The sequence below is a fragment of the Engraulis encrasicolus genome, chromosome 4 (genome assembly GCF_034702125.1).
Source record: "Engraulis encrasicolus isolate BLACKSEA-1 chromosome 4, IST_EnEncr_1.0, whole genome shotgun sequence".
Classification (NCBI taxonomy): Eukaryota; Metazoa; Chordata; class Actinopteri; order Clupeiformes; family Engraulidae; genus Engraulis; species Engraulis encrasicolus.
In genome coordinates, this window is record NC_085860.1 from 21,162,984 (window position 1) to 21,177,983 (window position 15,000).

The 15,000-nt window shown below is 41.6% G+C and overlaps 2 protein-coding genes across 4 annotated transcripts in view; both read left to right on the top strand.

Moving 5' to 3' along the window:
• cbfb (core-binding factor subunit beta) overlaps window positions 1-8,395 on the top strand; it is a 69,860-nt gene extending 61,465 nt beyond the window's left edge. Inside the window, exon 6 of one of the 2 annotated variants that reach the window (XM_063196871.1) lies at window positions 5,261-8,395. In XM_063196871.1, coding sequence (XP_063052941.1) covers window positions 5,261-5,329 — 69 coding nt within the window. In that variant the 3' untranslated portion in view covers window positions 5,330-8,395. The remainder of the gene's footprint in view (window positions 1-5,260) is intronic. The other variant, XM_063196872.1, reaches the window with a different exon arrangement.
• Window positions 8,396-13,167: 4,772 nt separating this feature from the next.
• phaf1 (phagosome assembly factor 1) overlaps window positions 13,168-15,000 on the top strand; it is a 30,461-nt gene continuing 28,628 nt past the window's right edge. Inside the window, exons 1-4 of one of the 2 annotated variants that reach the window (XM_063196867.1) lie at window positions 13,174-13,468; window positions 14,285-14,436; window positions 14,616-14,698; window positions 14,996-15,000. The exon at window positions 14,996-15,000 is cut by the window's right edge and continues 79 nt beyond it. In XM_063196867.1, coding sequence (XP_063052937.1) covers window positions 13,338-13,468; window positions 14,285-14,436; window positions 14,616-14,698; window positions 14,996-15,000 — 371 coding nt within the window. In that variant the 5' untranslated portion in view covers window positions 13,174-13,337. Of the gene's footprint in view, window positions 14,437-14,615; window positions 14,699-14,995 lie in introns of both variants that reach the window. The other variant, XM_063196868.1, reaches the window with a different exon arrangement.

Consider the following 15,000-nt stretch of genomic DNA (forward strand, 5'->3'; position numbering starts at 1 on the left):
AATTAATGCGTTTCCATTCAGACTCTGCTGGAGGACAGTAAACGTTCTCCCTCTCCCTCTCCCTCTCCCTCTCCTGCTCCCTCTCCTTCCTGCTTTTTTTCTATCCCTTTCTCTCCGTTCTCTATCTTTTTCTTCCTGTTTTTTCATCCCTCTCTCTACTTCTCTCCCTCTTTCTTGCTCTTTCACTCTCTCCCCTGTCTCCCCTCTCCCTCTCTCTCCCTCTCTCTCCCTCTATTCCTCTCCATCCTTCTCCAATGGAGACTCCCCATTGCCTTAATGCCCATTTGGGGAGTGGCTCTCTAGTGTTCTGTTCCGTCCCATTACGTTCCATTGCAACCTCTTCCAACCCAGCCCAGTCCGACCCAGCTCTACCCGACCGACTGACTGGCCTATCCCAGCCCGACCCACCGCTGCCCCAGCCCCGCTGTGTTTTTATTTTAGATCCAGAATAATATTTGAGTTTTGGAGCGGACGCCATGTTTTTTGTGTGAAGTGGGCGCCTTGCTCCAGTGGCTGGTTCGTGCGTCGCATATCTGTGGTCTGATGCCGGCAATCTTAGACGCACTCCACAATAACCCAATAAAAGGCAAAGAGCACTGGCCCAATCTTTGTCTGGCATCTGTGTGTGTGGTGTGTGTGAGAGAGAGAGAGAGAATGTTTTTTTCATACTATAGTGTGTGTGTCTGCGCTGTGTGTGTGTGTGTGTGTGTGGTGTTTTTGGTTCCACGTTTCGTGTTTGTTGCTGCTGTTTATTTAGTTCAGCCATCATTTTTAGTGTGAGTGTGTGTGTGAGTGTGTGCGTGTGTGCGTGTGTGCGTGCGTGCAACAAGCAAGAGTCTCCGAGTGGAGAGTGAGTGTGGTGAGGGAGTGGAGTGAGACTCGTCTTGTCATCAGAGGGGGCTCGTGAAGGTCGTGGGGTTGTTGTGTAAGTTGATCTCGGCAGAGCAGCAGAGGCAGAGGCAGGAGACCACAGACCGTGTTGCCAGATTGCTGCTTAGGATGTGGGTAAAAATGGGCATTTGGGTGGGTTTTTATGCAAATTTATGGCCATAGAACTCAATAGAATTTAATTAAAGTCAGGTCAGCTTTTATTGTAAGTTTCTTCATTTACACAGGTCATACAAGGAAATTGAAATTATTTGTCTCTCTCTATACCATGAAACATACACAGGACTGACATTTACAGACTGACATCAAAGTGCAAGACAGGACGAGTAACAGTAAAATTGGGCGGGATTTAGTGCTTCCAGGTGGGTTTTGAGCATTTTTTTGTGTGCTGGAAATGATAAGTCTCCTCTGGCAACCCTGACCGCAGAGTGGGGCCGAGCACTCGGTCTGCAGAGGCCAGCCCGGGACAGGTCATCATATTTTTGCTGTTGATTTCGTTGTCATTGTCATTGTTTGTCCATACCCCCCATCATTCTACCCTGGAAGGGATTTTTTTGTGTGCAGTTTCCGCCCTCCCAAGAGTCTAAACAGCAGGTTTCTATGTTGTTTACAAGCTGGCTTGTAGGCAGTATTTGTGTGTTTGTTTGGCGTGTGGTGTGTGTGCGTCAGTCTGTTTGTCTATGCATGTGTATGTTTTGTGTGGTCAGATATTTGCACACTTTCCATTTTTTCATTTTTCGGGAGTGTGGTCTGTGTGTGCGTGTGTGCGTGTGTGTGTGTGTGTGCGTGTGTGTGTGTGCGTGTGTATATGCGCGTGTGTGTGTGTGTGTGTGTCTGGGCGTCGGCGGGTGGAGCTCATCAGTAATGGCAGCAGAGTACATGATGGATGGAGATGAGATGGACAGAGAACAGAGGGCACATTTTTCATCTGCCTGCGCGCACACACACACACACACACACACACACACACACACACACACACACACACACACACACACAGAGCGGCCCCTCCCCAACCAAGCAGCAGGCAGGTGGGATTATAGGGAAGAGTTATGTGGTGCCTCTGAAAGTATTAATATATCATTAGTATTGATCTTCTTCATTAGGACATTAGGCGCCCGCCTGCCCTGTCTGCCTCGCTCGCTCAGTCGCTCAGCCAAATATAAGCTCTATCGACATGCAGTACGGCGTACGCACAAGGCAAGCAAGCGGAGCAGCCATGGCCCTTGCTGCCGCTCTGCAGCCTGGCTCCCTGGGATCAATACAAAGCCTCTTTACCAGGGCTGGACTGGCCGTCTGGCATAAAGGGCATTACCTGGTGGGCCCCGCACCCTCGTGGGCCCCTATTTTCAGAAATGTAAAAACATTATTTATTTTTTTGTATTTGAGTCAGTTCTGTGCCGCTAATTATGAGGGGCCCCTTTAAGCCAAAATTGCCCGGGCCCTATTTCTTCCCCAGTGCAGCCCTGCTCTTCAAAACCCATCCACTACCCATCCCATCCCATCCCATCCCAGCCACCACTTCAGCCACCACTTCATCCACCCCCCACTTCACCCCAGTGCCATCCCTCTCTCTCTTCTATCCTCATATCCTCCCAGCATGTACCATCCACAGATGTAGCAGCGGCGCAGCAGACCTAAAAACATACTTACGTAGCCCCTTACCAGACACTGTCCTGACACAGGGAAGTTGTAATCACTTAAAAAACATAAAGGTGCACCATGTAATATACATTCTTTATCAGTTTATTTCCAGCATTCATGTTGCCCATTTACAAATGTTGCCTTTTCATGAATGCTCACCACCACCATCAAATTCTTATCTATATATATATTTTAGGGCTTTTTTTACCCTTATTTGATAGGACAGTGAGATGGTGACAGGAAGCGAGTGGGAGAGAGAGATGGGGGAGGTTCTGCAAATGACCCAGGCCAGAATGGAACCCGGGTCACCGGCGTAGTAACCCAGTGACCTACCGTTAGGCCACGGCAGGGCCAATGCCATCAAATTCTAAGTATTCATTATGACTTTGAAAGGTGCACTTTTCATACATGAAAAGAGGATCTTCTCCATTGTCTGCCATTGTGAATATCCAGAAATAGACATTTTCAGCTGCTAATTTTATTGTCATACTAGTAAATGTTATTTAGTAAATATTCATGGAATGGTCACATTTGGGAATAGGCAGCACATTTTCATTGAGCAGCATAGTTGCAATAAGAAAGCTCTGGCCACCATCCTTCACATTGCACCTTTAACTACCATAGTACTACACCACTATGACGGTGCACAGGGCCTTTATAAATCACGATTTGGTCATTGCCATTCTGGTAACAGCTTATTCATAACAAGCGTAGTGTCTTAATGGGTTAAAGCTGACAGTTACAAGCCATAATGGAATAGTTAACACTGTAGGTATTTTCCATATAGGCGATTTAATACATTTTCCCTAATTCTAACAAATACAAACTTCTCACTTTTTTTTACTAAAAGAAAAGCAGGTTTGGAATGCAAGACAGACTTAAAAGCACATTAACTGTTTTTTGAGACGTTTCATTTGTCTACGTTAACTCCATTAGACTATGCCACAATGCAAATTAAAATGTCAGCGTAATGTAAATCTGTATATAATAGGATAGAAAAGGATGGAATAGAATGGCCAGTATTGTAACATTACTCATGTGCAATGCAAGGTACAGGCGTATGAGATGTGATTCCTTACAGATAGTCTGGGAAAGACCAAAGAAACAAACCAAGTCATGCATGATGTTTTTTTATTAGTATTCTTCTCTCCATGTGTGATGCCCAGACTTTCTTAGGCTGGTGTGTGTGCACGTGTACGTGTGTATGTGTGTATTTCAGTGCTGTCTGATGCAGGCCTAGGTGGTGTGTGTGTGTGTGTGTGTATTTCAGTGGTGTCTGATGCAACTCCAGGTTGTGTGTGTGTGTGTGTGTGTGTGTGTGTGTGTGTGTGTGTGTGTGTGTGTGTGTGTGTGTGTGTGTGTGTGTGTGTGTGTGTTTCAGTGCTGTCTGATGCAACTCCAGGTTGTGTGTGTGTGTGTGTGTGTGTGTGTGTGTGTGTGTGTGTGTGTGTGTGTGTGTGTGTGTGTGTGTGTGTGTGTGTGTGTGTGTGTGTGTGTGTGTGTGTGTGTTTCAGTGCTGTCTGATGCAGGCCAAGGTTGTGTGTGTGTGTGTGTGTGTGTGTGTGTGTGTGTGTGTGTGTGCGTGTGTGTGTGTGTGTGTGTGTGTGTGTGTGTGTGTGTGTGTGTGTGTGTGTGTGTGTGTGTGTTTCAGTGCTGTCTGATGCAGGCCAAGGTTGTGTGTGTGTGTGTGTGTGTGTGTGTGTGTGTGTGTGTGTGTGTGTGTGTGTGTGTGTGTGTGTGTGTGTGTGTGTGTGTGTGTGTGTGTGTGTGTGCGTGTGTGTGTTTCAGTGCTGTCTGATGCAGGCCAAGGTTGTGTGTGTGTGTGTGTGTGTGTGTGTGTGTTTCAGTGCTGTCTGATGCAGGCCAAGGTTGTGTGTGTGTGTGTGTGTGTGTGTGTGTGTGTGTGTGTGTGTGTGTGTGTGTGTGTGTGTGTGTGTGTGTGTGTGTGTGTGTGTGTGTGTGTGTTTGTGTGTTTCAGTGGTGTCTGATGCAGGCCAAGGTTGTGTGTGTGTGTGTTTTTGTGTGTGTGTGTGTGTGTTTCAGTGGTGTCTGATGCAGGCCCAGGTTTAGCGGAAGCATTTATAGCTCATCAGGTGGATGGCGACTGCATGCCGTGTCGCCCGAGCAATTTGTGACCCCGACTGCTTCCCTCTGTGTCTGCCTGTCTGTCTGACTGTCTGTGTGTTTGTCTCTCTCTCCCTGCCTCCCCCCCCTCTCTCTCTTTCTCTCCCCCTCCCCCCTCCTCATCCCATCCACCCCCCTCCCCCCTCTCTCTCTCCGTCTGCCTGTCTGTCTGCCCGTCTGCCAATTCACCCTTCTCGCACGCTCACTCGCACGTTTACTATGTTGGGAGGAGATTTAGGCGTAGACACATAAACATACGTATCTGTGACAGGCAGACCCCGTCACCCTTTTATTTTTAAAACGTGTTATGATGAAGACGCCCCCCACCCCACCCCACCCCGACTAATGACCGTCTGCCAGTCCAGCCAAAAAAAGACTCTTTATTTATCTTTGAGCTGGCTTAGACAGCGCTCTAGCACCCCCTTGTGCTGACTAAGCGTAATGGCAGGAGGGCAGCTGTTGGGCTCTGCCTTGGCTCCTGTTGACAGCTGATACACTAACATGATCCTTGTGACTACGACGGCCCAACTAAATCTCTCTCTCTCTCTCTCTCTCTCTCTCTCTCTCTCTCTCTCTCTCTCTCTCCTTCTCTCAATATGTGCAGCCCAGGCGACAGCAGGATCCCAGCCCTGGCTCCAACATGGGCAACGCTGACGAACACAAGATGCGCTAAGCGACGATGGACGATGGATGCAAGGGTGGTGGGCAGATCGCACGCTCACGTCTGGGGGTGGGGGGGAGGGGGGGGGGGGGGGGTTGTATTCAGTTGGGGGTGAAGCCTCACCCTCCAACATCTATCGCCCAACAGGGAGACCAAAGTCCACCATGCCAGGGGAATTTAAGGCTATTTTAGTTTTTATTGGGGTGGGAGTTGATATTATTAAGACTATGCCCATATTACACATCCAGTGTATAATTTTAGCAGTTAATTTCAAAAGAAAATAAGATGACAAATCAGTGAAGTTTCTGCCTGCCGTCCACACAAGTCTGTTGCAAACGACTGTGCCCAGATGTAAAAATGGGGTGTGTGTATGGCCATTTTTTAAAAATCATGTAAGAAACAGAGTTAAAATATTTTGACATAGCCTTAACTGATGGGATTTTAGAGTTGTGGGACAGATATATTGATGAATTGATGTATTGATCATCTGAATGGGCCTGAAGTAGGGGGGTAGGGGCAGGGAGTTTTACTATCACTGATCCAAGTCCTGAGTTCCTGCAGTGGGTTTTGCACTATGTGACAGTTCAGTTTTGCCCCACTCCTTCATATGCATGTACTTCCTACATGGTCGTATTTTCTTCTCCTCTCCTTCTCATTGTGACCCTACCCTATGCAAGCTATTAGCTCCTTTTAATTTAGCACTATTGTAATGAAATGGCATTTCCTATTATTATTTTATTCTTCATTTGTGTGAAAGTCAGGATGTTTACTTTTTTTGTATTTTTCCTTTATATATATATTATGCAAAAATGTGTTCTTGTCATGCTTTTATATGAAATAACATCACTTTGTTGAATTGTGCTCTCAAATGGGTAGGTTTCTGTAGGACTCACAGACAAATAGGCTCTTCTTGTTTCACAAATGAGGAATGGCCTGACTTGTCTCCAGTTGCGCTCTCTCTCTCTCTCTCTCTCTCTCTCTCTCTCTCTCTCTCTCTCTCTCTCTCTCATACACACTCGTTTTGTTTTGTAAGTCTGTCTGTGTATCAGGTTGTAAAGACACATGATTTGAACATTTTAAAAAGCAACAGGAAACCCATATTGAGGTCAGTGTTGCTCCGAGCATGTTCTGAAAGAGCAGGCAGGAGAGATGTGCTTTCTCCCATCCTTGTTTTATTACCCCATTGTCGTCCTCTGATATTACTTTCCTTTGTTTTGAGTTTGTACCATTTCAGGGTATTTAATGTAGTGCAGTTATTCAACTTTTTTTTCTCTCTGTATTGCTGAATGGGAAAGTACATTTTTAGCCAGATCCAAATGATTTCTCCCATGAAAGATATTTATTAATGTTCATGTTTCCATTTGACTGTGTTGTTACTATCAGGAGACCTGTTTCCGAGGATTTTGTTTTTAATCATGATCTGTTTTGGCTCTTTCAGTCATTTGTCTTGGCTCGTTCAGCCAGTCTCAACCTAGAGCCATTTATGTTTTTCTTTTTATTATCATTTTCTTTTTTTCTTTTCGATTCTTCTTGCAGGTGCTCATAATCCAGTCCTTCAATAGTTTTCATTATTCACAGCACAGTACTGACCCTCCTCTTTAAGATTACCCATATGGTGAGGCAGTGGTATTATGGAATGGGTTTCATCTTGTATGTCCACAAGATGAAGATTCACAAGGTGAATCACTCTGACATCCATTGGAATTGTAGTAAGGCTTCAAAAATGTGTATTCTGCTATTTGGGCATACCGTTACTATTCATACGTACAGAAAGTCCAGAGACACAGGGCACCTGTGAAACAAACTGCAATCAGAATAATAGGCCTTCTGGCCAATATGGAAAAAAACTAACCGTAATCATGACGGTATTGTTCAATGCTCTTTTTTCAATTCATAAAATAATTACATTTAAATTTAATCAAGAAAAAGATTGGACAATTGGGACTAGGATTACAGACTATACATTTCAAATCAAAACTTTTGTTTACTGGACAGGACAGAATCATGGGACAACACATACGATAGTATGATTTTAAGGAACTGTGCATGAAAACATGTAATATGAAGAAAACGTTAATGCTAGCAATTAGTTGGGCCCAGTCATATTCTTTGTCACTGATGATTAAGCTGTTACAACTGATGGTTCAAATACTTTTCTAACCCATTGCCCATTCATAGTCTGACTATTTGCACTGTAATGCAGTCAGTTTACACTCATAGGCTACACAACAGTTGGTACGACTCATCTGGAAAGAGGATTACTATTGTCACAGATCTGCACAATAATAATAATAAAAAAGCCTCCCTCAGCAAAATGTGAAATTAAATAATCTTTCATCCTGTTCTATTACACATTTCTTTTTACTTTTGAGGACAAGTTGATGCATCTGAACATCACTCTGAAAAAGTGTTTTTCTCTTCCTTTTCAAGTTAATATTGTGTAGCAACAGCTTCTGGTGAGTCTTGCCTGTTTTACAGTTACAGGAGTGTTAGTTTTCCCAGAGACCAAGTGGGTATTCAGCATAAAAGAAAAGAGGGCTGGAAGGCTGTGGCGTTTCAGTAGAAAAACAGGTGGTGGTTTGAAGGTGCTCTTTGGCTGAGACATAGAAGAAAGACAGGTTGCCAAGGCATTCTTCTAAGATAAAGTTACCAACAATTTACATTATTTTTAATTGTTTAAGTTCTAACATGAACAAATTCTTTATATTAAAGCGGTTTTATCTTAAAATAGTGCCTTCGGCATCCTGCATTTTTTTGGGTATTCAGCATGTTATTGGTTGTGTTTGGCAGAGAAGGTGACAGAGAGTTGGGAATCCCCTAACATTAATGGAGGCTGCAGCAAGTCATTTCTGTTAAATAGGGAAAAGAAAAGAGGTACTCATTGCATTATCATTATTATTATTATTGCTATTATTACTGTTGTCTATTATTGTTTTTATTTGGTCCCTCGTTACATTCAAAATTCGTTTCTTTTGGGATAATTATGTCCAATAATGTCACTTATGACAACAAAGTATCGGTCCCAAGACAGCCATATCTGAAGTTTATTCACCCTACAGCTTTAATTCCAGTCTATTAGATGTACAGTGAGTCCAATATGTATTTGATCCCTTTCTGATTTTGCCGGTTTGCCCACTAATAAAGATATGATCAGTCTATACATTTATGATAATATGTATTCAAACATGGAGAGACAGAATATCAAAAATAAATTCCAGAAAATAACTTAAAATAATATATTTTAATTTATTTGTATTTAATTTAGGCAAATAAGTATTTGACCCCTCTAGCTAAAGAAGATAAAGTGCTTTGTGGCAAAGCCCTAGTTGTCTAGCACTGAGGTCAGATGCTTCTTTTAGTTGATGACAATGTTTGTGCATATAGTAGAAAATATTTTTGCCCATTTTTCTTTGCACATTATCTCTAAAACATTAATAGTTTGTGGCTGTAGCTTGGCAAATGGGAGGTTCAGTTCTCTCCATAGAATTACTATAGGGTTAATATTTGGAGACTGTCTAGGCCACTTCACGACTTTAATATGCTTCTTATTGAGCCACTCCTTAGTTGCTTTGACTGTATGTTGTGTATTATTGTCATGTTGGGAGATCCAAAAATGGCCCACCCTTCAGTGTAGTGGTGGAGGGGAGGACGTTTGCACTCAGGATTGCACATTACATGTCTCCCTCCATCCATTCGTTGACGATGTGAAGTTGTCCTGTGCCTTGGCCACACACACACCCTCAAACCATAATGATACCACTTTCATGTATGATGGTGAGGAGGGTGTTCTTGGGATCATAGACAGTAGTACTCTTTCTCAAAACACATTGAATTGTGATAATGCCAAACATCTTGATTTTGGTTTCATCTGACTACAGCACCTCCTTATCATATCCTAAATCAGTCTGATGTCCGTTGGCAAACCTCAGGTGGGACTGCACAGGTTCCTTCTGAAGTAAAGGTACCATGTGTGCACTACAGGATTTTAAACCTCTGTGGCATTACGTGCTACCAGTAGTTTTCTCAGTGATTTTGGTCAGTAGCTTTGATATCATTGCCTAGTTCATACTGTATAGCTCTAGGGTGATTTCTTTCTGTTCTCATGATTATCAAATCCATACAAAAGGTCAAATCTTGTATAGAACCCCAGACAGGCTGATGGATAGTCATTTTGTATTCCTCACATTTTGGAAGAAATGCATCAACAGCCGAGTCATTAATACCCAGTCTCTTTCTTGTGGCTTTGCAGCCCATTTAATCTTTGTTCAGGTCTAAAATCGTGTCCCTGATATCATTTGACCACTCTTTGGTCTTTCCCATGCTGGTGAGGTTGGAGTGTGACTGATTCACTCATACTATGGACTGATTCTGCTGATTCAATGTGTCTTTTATGCATGTTAGTATGTACAGGTGTCTTTAATTCAGATGACAAGTTGATCGGAAGTGCCTATCTGGTCTGTGGGCCCGGAACTGTAATCAGTTGGCAGGGGATCAAATACTTATTTTGCTCGATGAAATGGAAATAAATTAATATATATTCTCTTCAGTTAATTTCTGGATTTTCTTTTTGATATTCTGTCTCTCCATATTAGAATACATATTATCATAACATTTATTGACTGATCATGTCTTTGTTAGTAGGCAAACCAACAAAATCAGCAAGGGATCAAATACATATTGGACTCACTGTAGCTGAACATATCCACCAAAGCCTAACTAGTTGAGGTCTATAATACCTCATGGTTCTCTTTTTTACTTGACAAGCCTTTACCTGCAACATATCAGAGTAAGTGTAGGCTACGATAAACACAAAGGTTTTTTGTTTTTTTTTTACCCCAAAATGTTGGCCGGTGTGAAATGATGAGTGGGTTCAAGGTGAAACACACTAGGCTGTAGGTTGCCAGAGATAGTCTGATTCGGTACTTGACAATCAATGTTGTATAGTCTCATGTCAGACTTCATGTACGTACATTACAAACATTTTTAATTAACAGCTCCACATCATGATGTTTTCCTCTCAAATTTGTCCATGTGTGTCTCTCAAATGCCCCATGCTGGTACAGGTACTTATGTGCTTTTTAAACACTCCCCTCTCTTAATGCTGGCATTAAGGCAACTTACGTACACACCAAGGGACTGGACTGCTCACATTTCATTTTTCTTTTAAATAAATGGTTTATTTTCTTATTTGTTTTAAATTATTGAAGCACGGTTTCCTTTTTTTGTTTCATTTTCAGAGAATGGGTATGAAGAATTGTGTATTCTGTTTTAGCAACCTATCTTTTAGAAGATCTCTTAGGAACTGAGTTTGCTTTTTATGTTTTAATGTTCGGCTGTTTTATTTTTGTCTGTTTGTGTTTTGTTATTGTTATTTTGACATTTTTTTAAAGGGGGAAAACTGGTTTGACTTGTTTCTAATAAACTTGCAACATGTCTGGCAGTTTGTGTGGATTCTTGAGTAATAATTAGGCCATGTCCTTGTAGCCTGAAGCATTCAGTAGGTACATTGGTAGAATACTTGTCATGGTTTTGATGATGCTCATGTTTTAAGTCTCAATAACTTGTGTGTTTGCAAGTCAGAAATGGAGACATAGCAAGTGGTAAATCGCATGTCTCCATGGTTTTCGCTGCCACTCTGTGGCCAGTTCCCTCATCCAATACATGAAATGGAATGAGGACCCAATGGTAACACTTAAGAATAACAGTCTTTTAAAAAGCATTATTAACACTTTGTAAATAATGAACTAGTTATCAACGGAACATTTATAAATGTGTGTTAATGAGAAGAAATACAACGCTAACACAACAGACACGGCACAGCCGCAACAGTCCAGGAAGTTTGTCCTACAAAGACCAAAAGAGATGGAATCACTACAAGTAGATAAACAGTATATAACGAAAGTGAATACACCCCTCACAGTTTTTGCAGATTTTTGAGTATATCTTTTCATAGGAAAGCATTACAGAAATTTCACTTTGACACAATGATTAGTGACCTTTTAACAACATATTTAACCGCTTACATTTCTTGTTCACTCAGAAAAAAAACAAAATACAGCCATTAATGTTTGAACATGTACTCACAAAAGTGAGTACACCCCAGATGAAAATCCGGTAGAGAAGGGGCTATATTGGCTGTATGAAAAGGTATACTCACAAATCTGCAAAAACTGAGGGGTGTATTCACTTTGGTGATATACTGTACATGGGTTCTAAATTTTGTTTATAACCTGACTGCGCGAACCTAGCTGCACACAACTCAACTTCTGGTTGTTGGAAACCGCTGTCGGTCAAAAAATTAGCTCACGTGGTTGGCTGTCAGTGTCTTGCCCCTCCTCATAACATCGTGTTGATAAACACTGAGAACCTATGTATAGACGTGTCAGGCAGGCAAAAACACATCAAACTTATCCTGTAGGAGCAAACTCCCACTCTGCTATGGAGCCATAAATTGGCTCTAACTCATTTACAAACATGTGTAAATGTTATTTTGTTTATACTTAGTTACTTAACAAATGCTAGTTAATATTAATAATGCTTTTAAAGGGACTGTTATTCAAAAGTGTTACCGATTCCATTCTTTTCTCCCTTTCATATCAGAATAGAATAAGATAGAATAGAATAGAATAATGTATTTTATTGTCACAAGTGAATTAACTTATATTCACATATAAGGTATTAGGCCTAAGTACGTACACACATTCAATGAAGCATTCACTCTGATGTAGACATTAAAGGTATAGTCTACTGCAACAGTTATCTATCTACACTACAGAAATGTATACACAACAAGGGGAAGGAGGATATACTTACATCACAGAATGATTATCTAATATAGAGGACATAAATGAGTGCACTCCCTTTGAATAACATTTTTTTCACAATGCAAAACACTGTCTATTTCCAAAATGTGTCTAGATTAAGTTAAAAAACAATTTTTTTGCACAAAGACATGATGAACAAGTTGATGATATTTTGGCAGCATTACATTAGCCTAATCTTTTTTCCATTCAATATTTTTGGAGACTGGATGGTGCATGGATGCACCTGTCTCCAGAATTCCAGATACAGATCAAGTGGCACTAGAACTAGCCTACTTGAAAACACCTTTTCACCAGTCTCGTGATCACTAATCGTTTTGCACATGCCTGTTTTGACACTGCACATTGTAGTCTTTTTGCATATGACATCGTTTTATTGTGTGTGTGTGTGTGTGTGTGTGTGTGTGTGTGTGTGTGTGTGTGTGTGTGTGTGTGTGTGTGTGTGTGTGTGTGTGTGTGGCAGGGGTTGTATGCCTGAGTGGCTACTCCCATTTTACTGGATTGTATGTTTTCTTACCTGCCCAGGGACTACAGATGGAAATTAGCTATAATCTGGTGCAGGTCGTCTTTTTACTATGTAACCAATGTACTTTGCACATGGTCCCTGATGAAATAAACCAATAAACTAAACTAACTAAACAGAAAATCAGCAGTGGCCTCAGATGTGTGTTTATGGTCATGTTGCAAAAGTACGTCTAAAATGACCAGTGATGGTGGCATCTTCTTGTCAGCATAGAGAAATACAATTATGGATACATCATGCCAATGTGATGGGAAATTAAATGGAACACCAGCAACACACACGAATCCTACAAAAGGACATTATCCCTACCATGTGTTACTGTAGACAAGTACTTTGTGTCCTTCATCTCACCATAGTAGCCTACTAGCCTACAGTCATCAGTTCCAAAAAGAACACTTCAAAGTATTATGTCCAAGTAGTTCTAGCCTTATTGACAGCACAAGCCCTGGCAGACACTATTCCCTACCACTAAATGTTGACTAATTATTCCCTACCACTACGCTTAATGTTGACTTATTATTCGAAAATGAGGACACAAATAACCTAACTAGGAAAGAAAAACAACAAACAAGAGGAATGAGCGAATGACTTCCGCATCAGGTGACCCAGAAGTGCTCCATTTGGTCGCACCGGATGTTGAACTATCAGCTGATCATGGTGTTTTTGATGGAAGTTGATGCTGGTTGGAAGTCTACCCTTCTCTCTTTATTATCTCTTGCTTCCACGACAAAGGCTTAACGGACCGAACAGCAACTTCAACATTACTCGCCACAGCTACAATATTCAGGCGAAATCCACCGTTGACAAGTAACAAAGAGCTCAGTGTTCAAAGCAGTTCAGCTCGCTTTGTCAGTTAGAGAAGGAAAACAACGTTGACGTTAGCTGTGGGGTTTTAACAGGACTGTGACGTTAGCTAACAGTGCTAACTATGTTGTTTACGCTGTGGTTTCATAAAGTCAGCTGTTGTTTTTTCAAAGTCTGAGGGAGAATATTTATTCATGTTGTACCAAGTCGTGTGATGATTGTAAATATTGTGTAATTTTTGGATCTGTTGTCAGGCACGTCAACAGTCGCGCGAGTGAAAAAAAAAAGCATTAGCTTACTTACAGCGACTACTTGCGTGTAAAGAATTGCGAGACGCGGTTAGCAAGTAGAAAAGATAACTTATCCTTTATGCTTTTGACAGTCGTCAAGACATTGACCTCTCCAAACGCGGATTAAAGTATTATCATTATTTGTTTGGTCTTGTTTGATATAGCCCAATACAGTCTGCTGGCAAGTGTTGGTGGAACTGCTGCAACCTGTAACCAGCTTTGTTGTCACTCTACTTGTCTTTCGCTATTTTATGAAGCATATATTTCACTCATAGTTTGTCAAATTGACAAGTTTAAGTTGTGAGATATATTTTTGTAATATTTACAAGCATGGTCATTATTTCTTTTTAATACATGTGCATTAATTAGCTATTTAATTTATTGTCGGGTGTACTTAATTTCAGGGTTGTAATGCATCACTGAACAGTTTTTAAGACTTTATGAATAGCCTGATTTAGACATAGTAGTCATATCGGCTTAATGTGGTGTCTACGCATGCAACTAAAATAGATAGCTAACGTTACCGTAGGAAAGGCAGAGGCATAGAAGCGGTCAGAGGAGAAGTTGCAGGGCTGGCACGGTCAGAGCACCTGGTTGAACCCATTTCCAGTTTGCCAATGCTGGACTTGGAGGTCGTCCCTGAGCGATCTTTGGGAAATGAACAATGGGAATTCGCATTAGGTAAGCACTGGAGAAAGGCATAATAACTGGACGATAAATCTGTCAATACTGCTCTAGAGGTTGTTGCACTGAAAAGTAAAACAAAGTTCACTCCACCAAGCAGCAGCACTTGTAATGAACCCTAGTGGATTTACATGACCTTCTCTGTCACTTCTGTGCCCACGTTTGTTTTCTTCTAGGGATGCCATTGGCCCAGGCCATTTCCATTCTACAGAAACACTGCCGCATCATCAAGAATGTACAGGTTCTCTACAGTGAACAAGTAAGATGTGCAACAGCACATTTGCTACACTCTTATGTAGATTTGCTTACAGAGGATTGAATAACCTGGTTAAGAAGTAAACAAAAACAAAAATCCTGCCACAGTTTCCTGCCATCACAGGTTGACCAGTTATTCAGTGAAGTCACCTGTTTTGAGTACTAATTATGGTCAGCTGATTCATGGTGGTTGGATTAAAGTTGTGGCAGGGTTTTTACTTCCTAAACCCGGGATTGACACATCTGTTTGGTTAGTTATGACTGCTCCGGTGCCAACAAACCTGTTTTTCTGTCCTCTCAGACACC